Raw genomic sequence first — 21,284 nt, forward strand, 5'->3', positions numbered from 1 at the left:
AGCCTTCAATGCTTCTTGAAAGACTGTGCAGCAATAGGCAAAACCTAGTACGAGACAAATTGGACACACCCCAAGACCTACCCACAATACAGGCAACTTGAGTTGGGGCCATGTGCAATCTGCATACACCCTAATATGACCCTGGAAGGAACCACTGTGTATGGGAGTTACTGTGCAGGTATATGACAAGCATAATGATTCTTTCCTGATATCTCTTGCACTGTGAGATGTGTTAGTAATACTGCTGTGGAACATTTGTGAGCTGAAGTAAATTTTATCACTGGAAATACAGAAATGGAGAGTTAGTATCCTTCCCAATCACATGAATTGTTTTGTTTATTTCTTCTTTGAACAAGTGTTTTCACCTTTAGGGAGACAGAATAGGCCAGCTTATAAAGGAACTTTTTTTAATTGAAGTTGTGATTCCACCTGTCTGCCCTGCCCCAATTACATTAGAATCTGTTTTCTGACTTTTCCTGCCTGATGTTTTCCTAAAATACTCAGATTTACCTTTTTTTTTTTTTAAAACACTGATCTTTATTTGTTCTAGGTTGTGTTGTCAAAGTTTGTTAGGCAAATGGGAGATCTACTTCCTTCCACAATTTACATCCCATACTTGAAAATGCTGCGGGGACTGGCTAGTGGGCCTCAGTGTGCTCATTACTGCTTTAGTTTGCTAAAAGTCAATGGCAGTAGTCATGGTAAGAAAAGTGGCACTTCAGCTCTTTCTCAACTCCTGTTCTTTCGAAAAATGCAGAGACTCATTTCAGATGAATTGTGGCTTCATACTTTTAACATTTCGTTATTAGTACAAAGACGAAATTAGAAGGCTTTACTTGAAAGTGTAATCTGGAAAAAAAGACCATTTAGGTGGTTAGATATCTGAGCACCTTAGCAAGCAATTCACGTAATAAAACAACTCGTTTTTTAAAAAACACTGTCTTTACACCTTAAGAAATGCAGAATATCAATATTGCTTATTATAAAACAAAAATTTAGTAATGTCCTAAAGTTAACTATATTTACAAAATATACAATGTACCTTTCCTGAGCTTTTTTTCGGAAGCACTTTGTTAGAATCTTTTTGATTTAATAGAATAGCACTTTCTCAAAGTAAGAGGTGCTGGTCAGTCCTGTGCTTTGCATTCATTTTGCATTGGTCAAATTATTAAAAAAACCAACCCTACTTTGAAGATACAAATAATGCTGCAAAGATTCCAGTTCATAAAGCTAAACACTTACTTGTGCTGGTTTTTCGCACCTTTCTATCTCAGTGAAAGAAAGCTTTTACAAACAAAAAATCCCCAAACCTGAGTGACTAATACTGGAAACAATAGCTTTACTTTGAACTTTATTTCTTCCTTTAGAAAAGAAAGTTTTCCTTTTAAATTTAACTACCCTGCTTGTCACCCTGTGAAAGGGTAGAAAGAAAATCTTGTCACCTGTTTGTCATTTTTCTAGCGGAAAACATCCAAGGAGCAGGTGGCAGTCCTGTCTCCTGGGAGCATTTCTTCCACTCTTTGATGCTTTATCATGAGCACTTAAGGAAAGACTTGCCAAGTGCAGACAGTGTCCAGTATCGTCACCTGCCTCTCCGAGGCATCACACAGAAAGAACAGGATGGATTAATTGCGTTTTTACAGCTGACCACTGTTATAGTCAATTGGGTGAGTAACCTTTCATTTGGTTTTCATTGGTAATATTTTTTTTTTCCTTGCAAGTCATCATCATGCAGCTGTGGAGTTCTCCTTGACCAGAAGGATACATAGGGAAAATTTACCTAGCAGTTGTTGTCATTTGATTAGTGAACTCCACAAGTATGGGAAGCATCGGGAATAACTGTAGTGACCAAACACACAGTCCAGGTGAAGCAGGAAGAGATGACACCTTTTTCTGCGTTGCTGGTGTTAATAATTCCCTTGTTTTCTTGACACTGGTGGTGATAATGGAGATGTCTTTCAGAAGTGAGTATATTCACAATAAATTACTATGAAGTAGGGAAATTCTTTGCATTTGTTTATGAGTTTGAAAACGCAAAAGTAATAGTTGAATTCACAAGGAAGTGGTAGAAATTTGGCGAGGAAACTGATCAAGTGTGAAACTTGCATCTGGAATTATGATTTAAATTGTCCCCAAACCAAGAGTGTAAAATGTGCCATGGATTGACTGGAAGAGGATTTCAGAAGAATAAAACTGCAGTGCATAATTTTGTATTGTGAATTGTCTGTGTAATTCTGAATAGCGTAGAATTCAGCTCTTCCATACCCACCAGACTTTGCAGCCTAAAAATTCTGTGGTATAGTGAGATAGCCTTGGTTTTGCTGACACAAACACAAGACAACACAAGATCAGTGAACCTAATTAGGCTTTTTAAAAATCATCCTTGGTGGTGATGATAATAGGGTGATCGTGTGTGAGCTGTAATGTCAGCACTGGATAAGTGTGGGGAAAAGGGAACTCTTAAAACTAGTATTTCATGGTATCATCAAACCATAACATGAGATGAAGTAAATTGGTTCTAAGTATGCAGGGAATTACCATTTGACGAGGGTAGGGGCTTGTTCCTGTCCAGTGGTTCATCTTACAGTCTCTAGTGAGCTTACTTGAGTGATGATCCTGTTCCTAAAGAAATTAATGTAAGTTCCTAGCTAATGTCCAAATGCAGTTTAAGTTCATAGAAATATATAGAAATAGAAATATAGAGAAAATATATAATAGAAATATTAATAAAAGTCCCTCTACCAGTGCTTGAAGGAACCATCTAGAATGTAAGTACTTTAAGACTGATTCCATGTCTGTGTGTCTATTAAAAAAAAAGTGAGTTGTTTTAAGAAGCTTATATTATCCACATAATTTTTATGTATGGATAGGCACAATTTTAGTACTTGTGAGTCATTATATTGGGCTTTTTGTTTAATTAAAATGGTTGGCTTTGAAATTGTCTGCCATTCTTCTGATGTTTCATGTACCTTCAAGTACAAAGCAGAATCTTTGATACTGAACTGTGAGTTAGAGGTTTTAAGACATGAATAACCTTCAAAGTAATAATGTGCAGTTTTGTTTTGTTGGACTCCGTAGAGTGAGAATGCTCGCCTGGCTCTTTGTGAGCACCCTCAGTGGACACCAGTAGTGGTCATTCTGGGACTTCTGCAGTGCAGCATTCCTCCTATTTTGAAAGCAGAACTACTAGAAACCCTTACTGCTTTTGGAAGATCTCCTGAAATAGCTGCTTCACTCTGGCAATCTCTGGAATATACACAGGTATTGTAGGATTTTCAGTGCTTAGAACTCTAGCATCCCAGTTTGTTGAAATTGTCAGTAGTGTATTTGAAATCGCATTGCATTTCCTCCTAAATTTTCTTTTGGCCGTTGTTGAATATAATTTTTCTAACCTAGTTAATACTTTGGAATGATTTTGAAAATTACAATATTGCCTTATGCCTCAGAGATCTCATTGACTGTTCTCATTTTACATAAGTACAGGTTTCCTAACAGACAGTCCAGTTTGAGCTGCAACTGCTGGTTTATTTTTAATTGCTAATAAGAAAGCCTGATAATAACGACATCTCACCACCTTTGCTTCCTAATTTATGATATTCCTTAAAATATACTGTTGTAAGAGATAATGAGGGAAATGTCTTTCCCCTAGCCAATGTAAAACAAAAATCATTAATGTGAAAGTATTTCTGCCCTTTTGTTTCATGTAACAATAAACATGATGCAGATCTTTGAGGATGTAAAGCTGGAAGCATACAAGTGTAAAACATATAATCCAGCCTTTCAGACAGAAAGATCTTGGCTTTTTGTTTTTTAAGAGGATTTAGAAAACCTCTTCTAGAATCTAAAAGGTAATGAGTATCTTTTACTCAACAGAAATGATGGACATGCACTTGAATTCTGTAAAATATGTTGTTTGTCTGTTTTCATTTCTCTTTCTGTTTTGAAGATACTACAAACTGTGAGAAGTCCAGGCCAGAGACAAGCAATTGGTATCGAGGTAAGAGTTTCTCTGTAGCTAGGCAGCCTCTCTGACCATCTGCATATGAGTTTGGGAAACACTTGCAGAGGCTGCCTCTGCTGCGAATCCATGGGAAAGTTTCTAATAGGTGCTGCGGTTTCACTGATTTGTAATTTACTTTCAGTCCTGCTTGTAATTTCTGGAAAACTGTACTCATTTTTGCATCTATTGCAGCTTAGTAACAACAGCATCTAACTCTCAAATTCCTCATAAGCACTTCTTAGTAAGATTTTCCTATTTTTCTAAACTGGATGCACTTTTGTTACATCTTGGTGCAGCTCACTTTGCCTCTAATAATAGTGGTAAATAAAAGCAAAGTATGTAAATGTTGAGGCATATCATCTAGTAGCTCAGAAATGAATAGAAGTGTATTGCTGAACTGAAATAACAGTACTGATGCTTTGTTACTTTTGCTCTGTTTGTGGTGTACTGTAGACAAAAATGCAATTCACTATAAAGTAATTCACAGATGATGCTTTTATATTATTTGTTCTCACGTGTTTCTTCATCCCCCAAAATTGTGATTTTTTTTTTTCTCCTTCTGTGTTTACTGTCCTCTGGGGAAGGTCGAATTGAATGAGATTGAGTCCCGATGTGAGGAATATCCTTTAACTCGTGCCTTCTGTCGACTCATCAGCACGCTAGTGGAGAGTTCATTCCCAGCTAACTTGGGAGCAGGTCTGCGCCCCCCAGGCTTTGATCCCTATCTCCAGTTCCTCAGGGATTCAGTGTTTCTCCGATTCCGCACCAGAGCTTACCGGAGAGCTGCTGAAAAGGTAATTTTTGTTTGTAAATATTTTTTTTTCTTAGGATCTAGTTAAAATGATTTGGCACTGTTGATGTGGCTTAGATGTTTGAGAAGCTGTGCAAGTTTGATGCAGCAAAAGTAACCTAGAGCACTTCATAGTGTTTTGATTCTGTAAACAGGTGATTTTTCAACTCCTGGGTCATCAGGATATACTTCAAAGGAACCTGTATAAAGTATCCTTTAAAAAAAAGTTTATATTGCTAAATTTCAATTTGCTCTACAGGATTCTGCAACTCTACTATTTGGCTAATGACTTCTGAACATTACATGCCCAAATCTGCAAGTCAGATTTGTCCTTTTCTCAGTGTTACTTCAGAAAATGTTTCTGACGTGCTGAACTAAGGAATTTGACTTTGTTTTACAATACTTCTGAATGAAAGCACATGCCAAACTGTATCCTGGAAGCTGGGTATTCATGATCTTTTCTTAGCTGTATACCTAGTAAGGGCTCCTTATTGCTTCTAGTTTTAATATACTAATATGTATATTGTACAATAGAGCCTAAAATAGGTAATCTGTTTCAGTGTTCCAGTTTACTTCAAAAAGAAAGCTTGGCCTTTCAGATTATTTGACATGATGACTTTTAAGTGTTGTTGTCATGACTGTCTAATTCTGAAATACTGGCCATACTTCTGATCCAGTACATTACTGCACTGCCTGTTGTATACTTTGTCATCTCTTTCTTGTTGCTGCAGTATCAATCTTATTCTATGTATGAGTTTCTCTTCGTTTTGTGATTCTCTGCAGTGGGAAGTAGCTGAGGTAGTCCTGGAAGTGTTTTACAAATTGCTACGGGATTATGAACCTCAACTTGAAGACTTTGTGGACCAATATGTGGAGTTACAAGGTTAACTTGTTCATTTGTTCACTGACAAACAGAATTGTAACTTGTTTTGCTCTGTTGCCTCTATTTAGGATCTTGTTTAATATTGCAAATAAGCTGTTGGAAAGCCAGACCAAGGGTTTAAGATAGAAGTTTTCCTCCTAGTAGAGATAGGGAAGTAGAAAACAGTGTACATGAAGCCCTACTGAATCAGGAACACAGATCCTGATAGTATGTGGACAGTTCTTGAACATCTTTCTAACTCCTTCTTTTCTGATTTGGTTGAAAAGCAACATGACACTTAAACAACACCTTGGTGTTGGGCTTGTTCCTCTGAATTTCTTTGGTCTGTGTCCAAATCACCACTATTCATAGGGTTAATTTAAAAGTGTTGTATTTGCTATATCCTTTAATATTAATATTATTGATATATTAATTACTCAGAGTAGACACTACAGTATAATTATGACCTGAAGTCATTTAATTCTGAACAACTATTCTTTAAAAGGCCAAAGTAGATGACAGTTGCCTCATTATAGGAAATTTAAGGCTTATTTGGGGACCGGACTTTTTTCTTAGTATGAAGTTTCCTAGCATGAATTCCATCCGTATGCTGATGGATTTACTTGTAGCAGTACAGAGCTGTGAGAACCGCTTCTAAAGTGAAAACGACTTTAGACATGCTTCTCCAGTGAGCACATCTCAGTCTGAGAGGCCTCTGTGCCTCATACTTTGACAAACAGTACTTAGTAGCATAACTAGCTCAGTAAATTTCTGTTAGCTTATTCCTGTCCTCAGCTAGTCTTTCAGCTTGTACGATTATTTGTGGGTTACACAATATATTGAAGAAGTGGGTTTATCTGCTTTTGACTAGATCCATTTTTTGAATGGATTCAGTATGTGCAGTGATGTGGCATGTTTACTGGCATGTGACAGAGCAGCACAGACACAGAATGAATGGAAGAAGGGGACTGTTTAAGCTGAAGCCAAAAGAAACTGTTCTCTCATTCTCACTTGCATATTGAAAAAGGGTCTTACTGATCTCCTGCTTTTATCCACCATTGTTTACTAGGAGACTAGATAAATCAGAAGAATTAGTCTTGTATTTCATATCATGAAGATCTTTGAGTTTTAGGCTAGTAGTTGCTACAGACGTCCAAGTGTGTGTACACTATGAGCATCAGTGTTTCAGTGGACCTTCTCTTTGCCTGGAAATGCTTTTTCCCTCGTCTTCATGCAGGTTTGGGGGGATGTAAACTTTTTGCTGTTTCTTCTTGGTCTTACAAAACCATTTAATGCAGCTCAGCTCTGGTGTGGTATGCAGTACTAGCGTTGGTTTGAATCAAAAGTCAGATCTACTTGGGGAAAGTCTTCCTGTTAGATATTGAAAAGTAATGGTAATTGCCATTACAACCCTTCCCAAACTTCTAAAATTACCTCAATGGCTTCTATGTAAGAAAATCTCTGAAGACTTTGTATGTAGGATGTTTAATCTATTTAGATGTTGCTTACAACCACAGGAGCTGTTAGCTTGTGTAGCTTATGCTAGTTTGAGTAACGGAAGGTTTCTCTAATAGAGGTTTGTGTTTGTTTGGGTTTTTTTACCCCTTCTGTCTTTAGGAGAAGAAATAATAGCATATAAACCACCTGGATTCAATTTGATGTATCATCTATTGAATGAGTCCCCAATGCTGGAACTTTGCCTTAGTTTGCTGGAAGAAGGGGTTAAGCAGCTGGATACTTATGCTCCATTTCCTGGTATGTGCCTAGAATTTATTTTTGATGTGAAGTTAAAATGTATAATAAGTAAGATGTAAAGTTGACGTTGCATATCTGTAACTTGATGCTGTTTCTCTTGTATGTAAAAGTTGTGTTTTGGGGGAAATTTTCCTACTAGTAAACAACTGACAAGTTTTTTCTTGTTGTAAGGCTTGATGAATGAGGTTTATGAATGTTGTCTATTTAGCTGCTCCTTTGCATTTCTTATGTTCTTTGTGCACTGCAGGGAAGAAGCATTTAGAGAAAGCTGTACAGTACTGCCTTGCACTTCTAAACTTAACCCTACAGAAGGAGAACATTTTTATGGATCTGTTGCGGGAGAGCCACCTTTCCCTTATTGTCACACCACTGGAGCAGCTGCTTCAAGGAATCAATCCTCGCACTAAAAAGGCAGATCACGTGGTGAATATCGCTAGGTATGTGCAAAGCACTAAGAAGGGAGGAGTTTTGGAGGCGCAGGAGAGTTTAGTTCCTGGATCCTTTCATTAGTTTTGCTAGCCAATGCTTCTCTTTACATAGAACATTTCATGAATTTTTTTTTTTTTTTGGTGGGAGGGAGATGTCTTCACAAGTGGTATGTCTGCAATTGTCTACTGCAAGACTGGGATCCGTATTTATAGTTTTTCTTTCTGAATTTCCCTCCCTCCACTCCCCCTGTGATTTCCTCCTGGCTGCGTTATATTCAGTGATTCCCTTGCATATAAGTTTCATTTCGCCCCAGACTTCGATTGTCATAGAGTGGGAAAGTTAAGCTTCATTTGGTTGCTATTGGCCACATATTTTACAGTATTGTCCATTAGTTACTGTTTTAAACATATCAGGCTAGTAATGAAACTTGGTTTCAAATGTGAAACTTGAGGATTTCCAATTCTCATTGGCATCTGTTACTTTTTAATTTTGTAATAACTTTGCAGACAAATCAACAGTTTGATACCTAGTAGTATTGAGTGCATAAAAATGCAGCGATATTCTGACATGGAATGTATTAAAATATTGAATTCTTTCTCTGTGTGTGTTTTGCCTTTCATTTATATTCTTTTTTACCATAACAATAGTCGACAAATAGTTTTTAAAAAGTATCCCTTTTAAGATCCTTTTAATTTTTTTTATCTTGCCTATTTTCAGTACATGCAGTAGTTGATTTTAGCTAATTCTGGTCTTCAGTGATGCTCATTCTCAATGTTTCTTTTACGAGCCTGTGAGCAGTTGTCTTAACTTACCCTGCAGTGTTTAATGTAGATTTTTGTTAAAAAGAATGGTAAAAATTCCAGGAAGGATTATTACCCCTACTCAGCATATTCCTCTCTCCTGATAGGGAAGTGTTGTTTCACGTACAGTGAAATTTTGTTTGTAGGTTTAGTGTTATCTCATGTAATATGATTTGTAAATGTTTTAGTTCTAAATGTTAATTTCTCATCTGTGCAATACCATCTTGAAACAGTAAGATTCTCAACAATTTCATTACAATAAGCTTGTATTTTTAAAGGTATCTTTACCATGGAAACAGCAACCCTGAACTGGCTTTTGAAAGTGCCAAGATTTTATGCTGTATTTCTGATAATTCCAACATTCAGATAAAGCTAGTTGGTGATTTCACACATGATCAGGTAAGTGTCTTGAATTTCTTTGAATCTGGAAAGAGAAAGTGATGGAGAAGTACTAGTGCTCCATCGTTTTATTTTAAAAGATAGGTTTCTACATCAACGATATTAAAACTGTATTTTGTCTTATATCTACTTACCTCTAAACAGTCTCTTACTGTGGCCCTATGAAAAACAATTATTTCATTAATAGAAAAAACTAAAATCATGAATGTTTGCAAGAAGGAAAAGGACAATATTCTCTGAGATATGGAAACTATTTTGTAATTTTACAGTCTTCAACCTGTGCGGATAGTTTAGCATATGTAACAACAACAGATTTTTTTTTTTTTCTGTTTTGTGGCTAATTGCTAACCTATGCTTAGAACAGCTGTGACTCTTAACTCCTGCTTATTAACCAGGTTGTATAATTTTTGTCTAGAACTTCTGTCAACTTATATGAAAAGTATTGGTTTTAATACTCTTAAAATTCTCTTTGTTTCCATCTTTCCATTGTCAAAAACAGAGTATTAGCCAGAAGCTGATGGCTGGGTTTGTGGAATGTTTGGATAATGAAGATGCAGAAGAACTAATTAATCCAGATGAAGGTATGTAAAAGGCTTCTTAAAATGGCTTAAACTGTTGTCTTTTACCTGGAAAGAAATTATTGAAAGAGGTGGAGAAAATGCTTTTAGGTCAGAAAACACTCCTCCTCTGTTGTTTTCTGTAGAATTGGACCTTTAACAGAATGAAAAGCACCAGTGTCTTGTTAAGATATGTCCATAGTATGACGAGCAAACTACAAACTAAGTCTGTTTTCAGAAGACAAGTATTTAACGTTGTTTTGGATGTATTATTTAGAGCTCTGTTAATAGCAATTTGGAATTTTGGTCTTGTATCCCTCTGCACTAATATAAGGTGATCCTTAACATTCTTTTATTATACTTGAAGACTGAGGATTATTCTGTTAAATAGATTTCTTCACTTCAATATTCACCTCATCTGTTTTTTCTTTTTTTTTTCTCCCCTAATCAAGAGCTGGAACCTGAAAAGAAGCGTGCACAAATCCACCACGAAACAAGGATCCATATTCTGAATCTCCTTATCACCTCTCTTGAGTGTAGTCCTCCCAGCCTTGCTCTGTATCTCTTGGGATACGAACTAAAGAAACCTGTCAGCACCACAAATCTGCAAGATCCAGGTATGAAGAGAAGTTGATGTGACATTTAATTAGTTCTGTTACCAACACTGAGAACATTTATGGGAAAATTCATGGGGAAAAGCAGTTCCTTTTAAATTTAAAAATTAAGAGCTTGTTCAAATTTTAAAAAACTAAATTAAAAGATATAGTGATACTTAAATGCAGCATTTAAACAACTTCAGGATTTGATCCTTTGGTTAAGTTGGATTTTGGAACAGACTTGAAATTAGAATTGTGGGGGAAAATGATAATTTAGAAATGAAACATTAATTTATTTACTATTTTATGCAGAGTGGTAGTGTCCCCGGTATAAAGAAAATTGATTTAAAGATACAAGAAGTACCTACATATGACAACATGGGAATCTACAAAGCAGATTGTCACTTTGAACTAGTTATACTACTTGACTACTGTCTTGTCCCTCCTCAAGGGAAGAAAACCAGTTTTGTTTTTTAATGTTGTAGAATAAAACCTTTTAGAACAGGTGGTTTTACATTCTACTACTAGGACTATATTAATATATTTAAATATTCATACTATATATTTATTTGTATTAATATCTGTATGTGAGAATATGAACTTTGAAGCAACAGGAGTGGCATTTCTGAAGTTTCTTGAATTGGTGAGAATAACAGTGTGCTAGTGTGTGTCTTGTTTGCCTCCTCAGTTTCTGACTTGTATTCAGTACAAAACAGACATTGATAAACTTGAGCAAGTCCAGCAGAGTTGGTCAGGGAGTTGGATTACTAAGCCTGTGATGAGAAGCTGAGGGAATGGGACTTCTTCAGCTGGAAAAGAGAAGGCTTTGAGGGGACCTAACAGAAGTCTTTGAATGCCTACAAAGACAGTAATTAGAAGATAAAACCAGACTCTTCAGAGGTGTATGTCAGAAAGCTGAGAGGCAGTGGGCATAAATTGAAACAAGAGAGGTTCAAACTGGATATTGGAGAAACTTTTTCTCCAGTAGACTGTGAAGCAGGCTGGCTAGAAGAGGTCATGCAGTCTTCATGCTTGGAAATTTTCAAGACTCAGCTGTGTAAAGCCCTAAACAATCTGATCTGATATCATAACTAAGCAGTAGTTTGGTGTTGAGATGTCCTGATGTCCCTTCGGGTTTGAAGTATGAGATTCTTTCACAATAGTTTAAAACAATGTTTTATATAAACAAGTTTGAACAAACATTTGATCATTTGATTTTAGGTATTGAGAGAAGAATATTTCTCATTATCTTTAGGTTTGTATTGGAAGCTATGGCCCGGCAGGTTTTAGTTCTTCGTAGTTCTAAATGAAGAGTAGATAGGACCTGGATATTGTGAAATTCAGTAGTTACACAGTACAGGTAACTGACAGTGCACCAACACAATGTTACAGGGTATCATATGTTAGGTCAGTGGTGGGGAAATTTGTTGGAAAGGCATGAGAGAGCCTTGCCCCACCTCTTTCAATTAGCTTGTTAATAACATGAAGAAATAATGACCATAAGACATGTGCCTCAAGATAGTAATTTCCTATGAAAGCATCAATTATACATGTTCCAACAGAGAAGATGATTTCTCCTGTAAGAACTGTGATTATTGATGCTTTTACTGCCTCAGGACATCTTTCTGGGTCGATTAAAGAATTAATTGGCTAAAGAAAGAATGCAAAAAGGCAGGATTTTGACTTCAGTATTATAATCTTCTCCCTGTTCCCCTTGGTTGCAGTGTCAGGTGCCTTTACGAGCATTAGTCATATAATGGCTGTAATTATAAAGACAGAAATTTAAAGCTGTTCTTGGAAATTGTCAAATGGGTATTCAGGTAAAGTTTAAATGCAAAAATTCAAATTCATTCACCTACAGACTAACTAAATGTTTTCATTAGTTTTTTGCTGAAAAGTGGTTCTTTGATTTTAATTAGTGGAGATAAAACTTTGCAAGATGCTTTTGCTGTAGCTCTGTGGAGCAGCATAGTGCAGCACAAGGTATCTGAACAATTTAGGTTCCATAATTCTATGTACTAACCTGTATTTGCTGTGGAGGCAAGTAAGATCAAGAATGTTAAGAAGTTATTTTTCTATTTTAAGGTGTCTTGGGTTGCCCACGGACTTGCCTTCATGCTATTTTGAACATACTGGAGAAGGGTACTGAAACAAGGAATGGGCCTACAGCAGTTCGGGAATCTCCTCATCTTGCAGAACTCTGTTACCAGGTATTCAGCGTCTGTTCTGTTGGCATATACTGCAAGTAGGCTCTAAATAAAATTAGCTACTTCTTGGTTGGTGAACACAGATGGTTGATGACTTTGATAATAGTTTTATTTTTAAAATGTGTATGTTAGGTTTTTATAAATGTCGAACTCTTTCTATTCTACCTTTTTCCGTGTGAAAAAAGTAATATCTTGTAGCGTCACAGAAATCAAAGAATCTGCGCTCATGTCAGAAACTTGGAATTGGGATATAGTTTTAAAACTAATGTCCTAGATATTTTTGGTCAACCTTTGAATCTGTTGTGCCAATATGCCAATTTTTACTTTATTGCATCATGTTGAAAATCCACAGCATCTAGAAAGGATTTTAAGCATTAATAAAGCAAAAGGCAATTCTGTAGAAGGGGGGAAAATTTTTTTGCATTTCCTGTCTTGATGAACATGGAGACTGAAAAAGATGCTCATTTTTAAGTGAGCTGAACAAACAGGCTTATCTAGTGTCATGTTATGAACACATAGTCATTGTAATCATCCACATACTTGTAATCCTTTAATGTCATAATTCAATATCTGTTATAAGTAATATGTTCCACTTTGGAGTAAGCTAATGGAAAACTTAGTGTAAATACTGGTAATATTATTTGACCAGTAAAACAGTGTTATGCATCTTTTGATTTGGTCATTGGTTTGTTTTTAAAATAAATTCCATTAATAGGTATGTACTGTTTTTGATTGCCAGGTGATCTATCAGTTGTGTGCATGCTCTGACACTTCAGGTCCAACTATGAGATATCTGAGGACCAGTCAGGATTTCTTATTCACTCAGCTTCAGTATTTGCCATTTTCTATCAAAGGTAACTTTTATGCTAAGACGAGATTGTGCATGCTTAAAATTCAATGCATTCTTTGACTCCCTAGGCATGATAGAATAAACATAGGTAGCATTATTAAACTGAATTAATTACAGCCTCTGCTAATCTTTTAATTCTGCAAAGACTGAACTCGCCCTACTTAGGAAGTTCAGATTATTAGCACTGAACTTTTCTAAAAGAATTTTAGCTTTGGAATGCATCAAGTCTTCAGAAGCAAATCCTAATCTATGTTGTAATTGTCATTGTAGTTTTTGTTAGATTATGCTATAGAAAAAAAAAAGAAAATTAAGAAAGCTGCAAAGAACTGAGGGAATAGAAGGCTGATGGTCATAACCACCTATATCTTTCCTTCCTTTGAATAAACTACTCTTAAGCTAATAGATGTGTTTTATGTTTCAAATCAGCTCTTCTCTGGTGTCTTAAATTGAATAAATGTACTTATAAACTTTATCAGATGCTTTACCACCAGTCCTTTGTCCAATGATAGTAAACTTAGCATTTAAGTACATGTATGCAGCATATGTAAAGGACTGTAGGTGGTTCTTATATAACTTAGGAATCTAAATTAGGTTAATATAGAATAGCAAGATTCTAGGAGACCCATGTTCAAGTTTTACCAGTTGTGGTTAAAACTACAGTTCACTTTGGGTAAATATCTGATTATTTTCACTGAAATTGGAACTAACCCTATTTGCTCATGAAGCACTGCATTCTCCACCATGACTGTTATTAGAACAGGTTGTATCCAGATTTGATGTGTATTTGTATACACTTAATTGCATGTATATGTATGATTTGTTTTCCCAATAACAACATTTTAATTTAATGACTTTTGTCAGATCTCTGTCCTTTTACCTCATAAACAATTGTCGAACTGGTAATAAATTACATCCTCTAAAAGCTTTCTCAAATGAAAAATGCTTTCCTAGGAGTAAGTAATATTATTTATGTTCAATTTTGTAATTGTTGCCTTATCCTCATCCAGAACATGAGATTTCAACACTGAATCAAATGTCTTGGCTAATGAAGACTGCAGCTATAGAAATGCGAGTGACATCGCTGAACCGCCAGCGCTCCCACACACAGAGACTGCTGCATCTCCTGCTTGATGACATGCCTGTGAAACCATACTTGGGTAAGAGGAGTTTACTGTGAGGGTAAATAGGCTTGGATAAATGGAAGTATGAGAAACTTCATTTGAATTCTTTTCTTTGTAAGCTTGTGACAGTTTGTTTGCAATATCAGGTGTGGAATTGCCATTGGAGAGATGGGAAGAAAGATGATGGTGGTTGTAGACTCCAAAGTGAATGAAATCATGGCATCTTTTTGTTAATGGTTGCTTTGTCTGCGTTTCATTATTGAAACATCTCAGTGTATACACTGATATAAAAATTAAATGTAGTTTATGAGGTAGGATAGGGGAGTATTGAAAAACAATTAGAATTGTAAGAATTTATTTTGGGGTGCAGTTCAGAGTTATTACAGTGTAGAGAAAGTGGAGGGTCTTCCTCAGTAAACAGTTCTGGACAAAGTTTCTCACTGTTAATGTCTGTCTGTCACAAGTTTTCAGCCCTCTCTCACAGAAGATAGTAGCTACAAGTCGATTTTGCTTTTAACATTGTAACATCACAAAAATGATATTTCATCCCAATGTGATGTAAAATGCAATGTTAAATAAAAAGGCAAGATTTCAGAGTTTCAGAAGAGGGTACAAGTGAATCAAGAAAAGTATAACCAGGTAGCAATAAAACTTTTTATATGAAGAAAATGGAATAACTGGAAGATATCATATCAGGCTACTGCAGTATGGTGTTTTCCCTTACTTTTATCAGTCTTAACACTCTCTTCATCCTTGTGGAGCCCTGAGTATGGGAAACTATGTTTCAATACCCTATTCATTTTACAGTGTCCATCCAACTGCATTATTCACACTGGAGGGTAGGATTTCTCTTTTGGGCATTTCTAGTACTGTCTGATCTGTATATAACAGCTTAATATAATATATGATATTGTGTAATTGGATAGCTTCTGTGTGATAAGTATCATTTTCATTCTATTAACATATTTGTATTAGAAGACTTTCATATGAAAGTTTTCTCACTGTCTGCTCTCTCCATCTTTCTCTTTCAGTACTAATAAAGTAGGTTATACTTTTCACTTAGACTTTTTTTTGTAATGTATTTATTATGTTTCATTACCTTCAGCTGATGGTGAAGGAGGGATGGAGGATGAAAGTCGATCAGTCAGTGGATTTCTCCACTTTGACACTGCTTCCAAAGGTAACTATTATGACTGTTGATTATTTACCAGTAAAATTTATCTGATCCTGAACAGGGGCGAGGGCCACCTCCAGAAAGGACACTTTGAAAAATAAAGTAATAGACTTTATAAACAGCAGCAGTACATGAAACAATTTTATGTAGTGTGGGGGGAAAAAAGAGAATTATAGAATCTTGATGTAGATGGTTGGAGTAAGTGAAAAATACTGAGTTGGAAAGGCAGTTAGAAGAGTCCGTATGGAAGGATGGAATGGGAGAGTGACAGTCTGTAAATTTACTGCTAACAGTAGAACAGTGAAACTGTTACTAAGCCTGAACATATTTGTATTTTCATGGCAAAGAATACAAATCCCAAGTAAATGAATAAGTTCAGATTCCTTATGGTTTTTCTAAGTCTCTACAAAAGACTTGCATTGAAAACCAGCATGATGTCATTTATAGAAAAAATTAGAATCTTGTATATTTTAATATTGGGTTGCATGCATATATAAAAGGAGAACAATACAATATAAAATGCATTAAGAATTTAAGGCTCTAGAAAATATTTTTAAATGTGTTATATACATTGATAGCACTTTCTGAAGGTTTAATGCTTTCTTTTGAAACTTTACACATCTAGATTTGGATTTACAAAGGTAAGTTAGGTCCTTTTGTCAATTTTTTGTTTTCCCTTTGACGCTTCTGAATACAGTTTGAATTGATTTGCATTTCCAGTACGCAGGAAGATCTTAAGTATCCTGGATTCAATTGACTTCAGTCAGGACATTCCAGAGCCTTTACAACTGGATTTTTTTGACCGGGCTCAGATTGAGCAAGTCATTGCTAATTGTGAGCACAAGAATGCACGTGGACAAGTGGTCTGCAATGTCAAGGTGAGCAGTGGTCTATGTTTTTGAGTTATATGTGCTATTTTATATCTTAATAATAAAAAAAATAAAAATCAGTGCATTAAGAATACTTTGAAATTTGATTTCACATAAAAAGTGTGTCTGTTTCAGATATGTGCATAATTTATGCAAGCCGTTGGGATTAGTTTATTTCTTTTGCATTGCACACGGTGTTTTTTCACTTACAGTAGACAGATGCATCAGTTTGAGACACTTTCAGGAAATATTTTCTATCTTAATCTTTTTCCCATCTTGGAACATCCAAGTGATATTACATCTACCTTATGTGTTTCTTTGGTCCCCAGTACACAACTACCTAGTACTGCATGTGTGTACACAATTAGATGTGCAACATAGTTGTGTACCACAGTAGTTCTTGGAGGCTTTAGTTAAGACAGTGTCACACTGTGATGAGTACTTGATAAGCGTACGATGAATAGCCCTGAAAAATTTGCAGTCATAACAAATGAGTACAACTTATTTGAATCTCAGTTCTTCAGTTGCATCTGTCATTATGTAGCCATCTCCTAAATACTTCTAGGAGGTACAAGTACATGTACATCACCTTTGTCACTTGTCCTAGTTTTTGACTGGAATTTTCTTCCTAGTAGCTGGTATAGTGTTGTGTTTTGGGTTTAGGATGATAATGATGTTGATAACACATCAATCTTTTAGTTGTTGCTAAGCAGTATTTACACTTAGACTTTTCAGCTTTTCATACCACCCCACCAGTGAGTAGCTGGGGGCACAAGAAGCTGGAAGGAGGCACAGCCAGGACAGCTGACCCAAAACTTGTCAGAGATATTCCATACCATATGGTGTCATGCTCCTTATATGAACTAGGAAAGCTGGTTGAGGGCCACTGCTTGGGAATTGGCTGGACATTGGTTGGCATTGTGCATCACTTGTTTGGTATACTCTAAATCTTCTATTATTTCCCTCCCTCCACTCCTTCCTTTTCTGTTCTATTAAACTGTCTTTATCTCAACTCACAAATTTTACTTTTTTCCCCCAGTTCTGTCTCCCATCCCACTGGGGCGGGGAGGGGCAGGGAATGAGTGGTTGTGTGGTGTTTATCTACCTGCCAGATTAAACAACATCATCATTAAAGTTTCTTTTTTAATGTTGTTATTTCAGTACCTTCACAGAGTTCTGGTTGCAGAAGTCAATGCTCTTCAAGGAATGGCAGCAATAGGCCAGAGACCTTTACTTATGGAGGTAAGTATAGGAAAAATTAACTACTATTTGTTGCTGCTCTTGGTGGATTTCATACCCTGTCAAGCAGTAAGCTTTACTGTGAAAGCTTGTGGATTTGAGTCCTGACTTTGAGTTAGTAATTCCTGAAGAAAAAAAAATCAATAAGATAAACTACTTCTTACTGTACTGTTCTCTAAACAGCAGATCTGGAGTCTGTCTTTTTTCTTTAACCTTTTCCCTCCCCACTACTGATAACAATTGCAGCTCCCACCCCACTGTACAGAAAGCAATATGTACTCATGTCAAACTTGGCTGTTGACAAGTACACTGTGTTCATCTTACAGCCAAGTTCATCTTGCCTTTCTCTCTGGGCATGCCAGTTTATTTCTTCTTTCTTCTACACAGCTGTAGTTTCAGTGAACTTGGTGCTTAATTTTCTGAGATTCCTGCCATTTTATAAATTTAGTTGAAATTGGCTAAATGCATGTGAAGGATAAAGGAGAAATGACTTAGACTAAATGGGAAGAAAAGGCACAAATAGATTTCTCAGTTGTTTTTGTTTTGATTTTAAAGTGCTAGAAAAGAATTTTTCCTATGGGATTGAGACATTCACAGTGAACAGCCTTGTGAAAAGTAGCTCAAAAATGGAATGAACTGTCTTGTTAAAGTAATAGTAGCAGCTTGTTTCTAATAAGCTGAAGACATAACTTTTTTTTTCTGAAGACTATTACCAGTAGATGAAATTGTCATCTTGAAGTCTGTCTTTGCTGATAATTTCTTTTAGCATATTGTAACTCAGTTTCTCTGTCGTGGGTGTTCAGGAGATCAACACTATCCTGCAGTACGTAGTGGAGCGGAACAAGCTGCTGCAGTGCCTCCATGCTAAGAGGCATGCTCTGGAGTCATGGAGACAGCTGGTGGAAATCATACTCACTGCTTGCCCCCAGGATCTCATACAGGCTGAGGACAGACAACTGATTATCCGTGATCTATTGCAGGATGTCCATGACAAGGTAGTGCTGTCCTGGAAATCGGCTTTGAACTTTGTTGCTGTATCTTGTTATGTGAAAGTACTACAAGTTGTAATCCAAATCGTCTGCCTTTAGTATTCTTTTTAGTTTTCTGATTGCTACTATGCTCAAGTTGAATGCACTGTGGACAGAGGGGATCCTCTGTATTCTGGCGGTTACTGTTGAACTTTGAATCACATGTTGACAAATTTTAAAGACATTTCAGTATAATCCAGTATGATGGTAGGCAGGAAAGGATGCGTGAAAAAGAAACATCCCGTTTTGATGAGGAACAAAGAAGAACTTATTGAAGGCTGAAGGCAAACAGTACTGCATTTGCTAATGTATTGCATTTAGATGGCTCACTGCAAATCCTACTGCTACTGCTTTTGAAAAATGAAAGAGTTGAATGAAGCTTCATAGTAGAAAAATTAAAAATTTTACAATTAGAATGGCTTTTGGATGTGTGAGCTTTTGTCTTAAAAGTCTAGGTATGCTGAGTCATAGTAATAATTTTCAAGACAGACTAGACAGTTATTACTGACACAGCCATTTGCAAAGGCAAAAGTTAATGAAGGATCCTTCTATTGTTTAGGCTGCTGGGGCATTATCATTTTTTTGCTTTATTGTGAGAGTTGTGTGGTTTGTAGTTCTACTTAATAGAGGTTTTATTTTGAGAAATGTATATGAAAATGATATATCGTTTTAAAGAAAAAAGTAACCTTTTGGGATATTGTTTTTGTTACTTCCGTTATTTTTTTCTGTAGGAGTTACCTAAAAACTATATTTTAGTGGAGCACTGATTTTGTTTTTTGTGTGAACAAAATTAAAAAAATGGGAAACAGAGGAGGTCTTTACTAGCTGAAGAAATTTGTTTCTTTCTTAAATCATTATGGAGAGGAAATTTCAGACTCTTAATTTTCTATAATGCTTTATTGAAGATCTTTGTGAATTTGAGAAAAAAATTACTACTGTCTATTGAAAATATTTGAACTACTTTACTAAATGACTATATTGCTTAAAAGGAAATCTCCTTGAGTGTTAGTGATAAAGATACCAGGTTTACCTTTTAAATGATGACGTGAACAAAAATAGTACATGCTAACTTCTTGTTAGTGTTTCTCCACAATGTCTTAATGCTTCTTTGATGCTCAGCTCTTTGAATTTTCTAAGTTGTACCTTCACATTTTTAGTGAGAATAGTTTTCTTAAATAGCTGTAAAGCAAATAAGGTCTTGGTTGTTCTTTCCCCAGCTTAGGTTTAGATATTTTACTGATAAAGCAGCTCAAATGTCAGCACATTTCTTCCCTTTTTGCCATCCAGATTTGATTATCATCCTGCTTGTGATTTATGTAAAAAAACCCAGAATGGCCTTCTTAATTAAAATGTGTTCAACTCAGGTTTCTGAACAAGTTTCTGACGTTACAGATTTTGATGTGGTTTAAAATAGTGCCTAAATAAATCCTTATGCATACATAAATGAAATAATTGTGAGAGGCTGAATTAATTTTTCTAATAACTCATGAAATCAGACACTTTTTAACTTTTTTCTTTTGCCTTTTTTTTTTTCTTTCTTCTTTATTAAGATCCTTGATGATGATGCAGCTCAGGAGCTGATGCCAGTGGTGGCAGGGGCTGTGTTCACCCTGACTGCCCACCTGAGTCAGTCTGTCAAAACTGAGCAGAAACAGCCACTTGCAGTCCCCATGGCGGGACAGTCCCAATATGTCTTGATGCTGGATGGTTCTTTTACCTCATCACCTGGCTCTGAGAGCATATCCATGGGTTTTGCTTCCATTGGTGACTCCTCCCTCCACATCATCTTAAAAAAACTGCTGGATTTCATTTTGAAAACAGGTGTGTTGACCTTTGCAGTGTGTGTGGGGAAATTCCAACTGCCAAGAGTAAAAAGATGGGCTGAGCTGCTTTCTGTTACTGCAGTGAAGATTTTGCTTAATTAATGAGGTGGATCTTACATAATTAATATAGATGTAAGTGATGTTACTAACAAAAAAACCTAAATAAATACTTTTTAAAAAACCTGAACAACAAACAGAAAGAGATGTGTAAATGACTGTAAGCAGAATTTCATATTATCACTCTTTTGGAGCAGCATAAACTTGCTGAATTTACTCATAAATACACTTTCATGCAAGCGGTAGAACTCCACCTCAAGAAATCTAGTTGTTTTACTGATTTCTGCCAGCACTGCCATAGGAAGGTTAAGTGTGAGTGGAGGATGGTGTTACGGAATTTACGTTTGTTCGGTTTTAATTGTGAACGTTTCTTGTTAATAGGTGGTGGCTTCCAGAGAGTGAGGACGCACCTTTATGGATCACTGCTTTATTATTTGCAGATTGCCCAGAGACCAGATGAACCAGACACTTTAGAAGCAGGTATGGTCTAACTGTATTTTGCAAAATAGCAAAACTGAAAAATTGTTATTAAACCCTAAATGGTACAGTTTCTGAATGATAAGTTGTCTTCTGGAAATGGATGGAAACCATCTTATCCCAAGAGCCTCTGAAATTAATTGCTTATGCTAAACAATGCATATCTTATATTCTGACCTGTCTAGTTAGATATGCATTCAAAATGCGTTGTTCTGGATGAGGATGTTAAATTTCTGAACTGTAGCACAAAA

At 36.1% G+C, this 21,284-nt stretch overlaps 1 protein-coding gene across 2 annotated transcripts in view; it reads left to right on the top strand.

Annotated features, from left to right (window-relative positions):
* The window catches only part of NUP205 (nucleoporin 205), a 49,127-nt gene that overhangs the window by 17,135 nt on the left and 10,708 nt on the right, over positions 1–21,284 (top strand). For both annotated transcript variants that reach the window (XM_039383989.1, XM_039383990.1), the window contains exons 11-30: positions 551–701; positions 1,462–1,667; positions 3,079–3,261; positions 3,947–3,997; positions 4,585–4,794; positions 5,574–5,673; positions 7,270–7,407; positions 7,655–7,844; positions 8,915–9,035; positions 9,535–9,616; positions 10,045–10,209; positions 12,274–12,398; positions 13,135–13,249; positions 14,253–14,402; positions 15,472–15,546; positions 16,261–16,418; positions 17,571–17,651; positions 18,452–18,643; positions 20,227–20,497; positions 20,938–21,036. In XM_039383989.1, the coding sequence (XP_039239923.1) occupies positions 551–701; positions 1,462–1,667; positions 3,079–3,261; positions 3,947–3,997; positions 4,585–4,794; positions 5,574–5,673; positions 7,270–7,407; positions 7,655–7,844; positions 8,915–9,035; positions 9,535–9,616; positions 10,045–10,209; positions 12,274–12,398; positions 13,135–13,249; positions 14,253–14,402; positions 15,472–15,546; positions 16,261–16,418; positions 17,571–17,651; positions 18,452–18,643; positions 20,227–20,497; positions 20,938–21,036 (2,863 nt within the window). The remainder of the gene's footprint in view (positions 1–550; positions 702–1,461; positions 1,668–3,078; positions 3,262–3,946; positions 3,998–4,584; positions 4,795–5,573; positions 5,674–7,269; positions 7,408–7,654; positions 7,845–8,914; positions 9,036–9,534; positions 9,617–10,044; positions 10,210–12,273; positions 12,399–13,134; positions 13,250–14,252; positions 14,403–15,471; positions 15,547–16,260; positions 16,419–17,570; positions 17,652–18,451; positions 18,644–20,226; positions 20,498–20,937; positions 21,037–21,284) is intronic.

This window comes from Pipra filicauda, unplaced genomic scaffold (genome assembly GCF_003945595.2).
Source record: "Pipra filicauda isolate LSUMZ 115617 unplaced genomic scaffold, ASM394559v2 scaffold334_size1588553_pilon, whole genome shotgun sequence".
NCBI classification, from domain to species: domain Eukaryota; kingdom Metazoa; phylum Chordata; class Aves; order Passeriformes; family Pipridae; genus Pipra; species Pipra filicauda.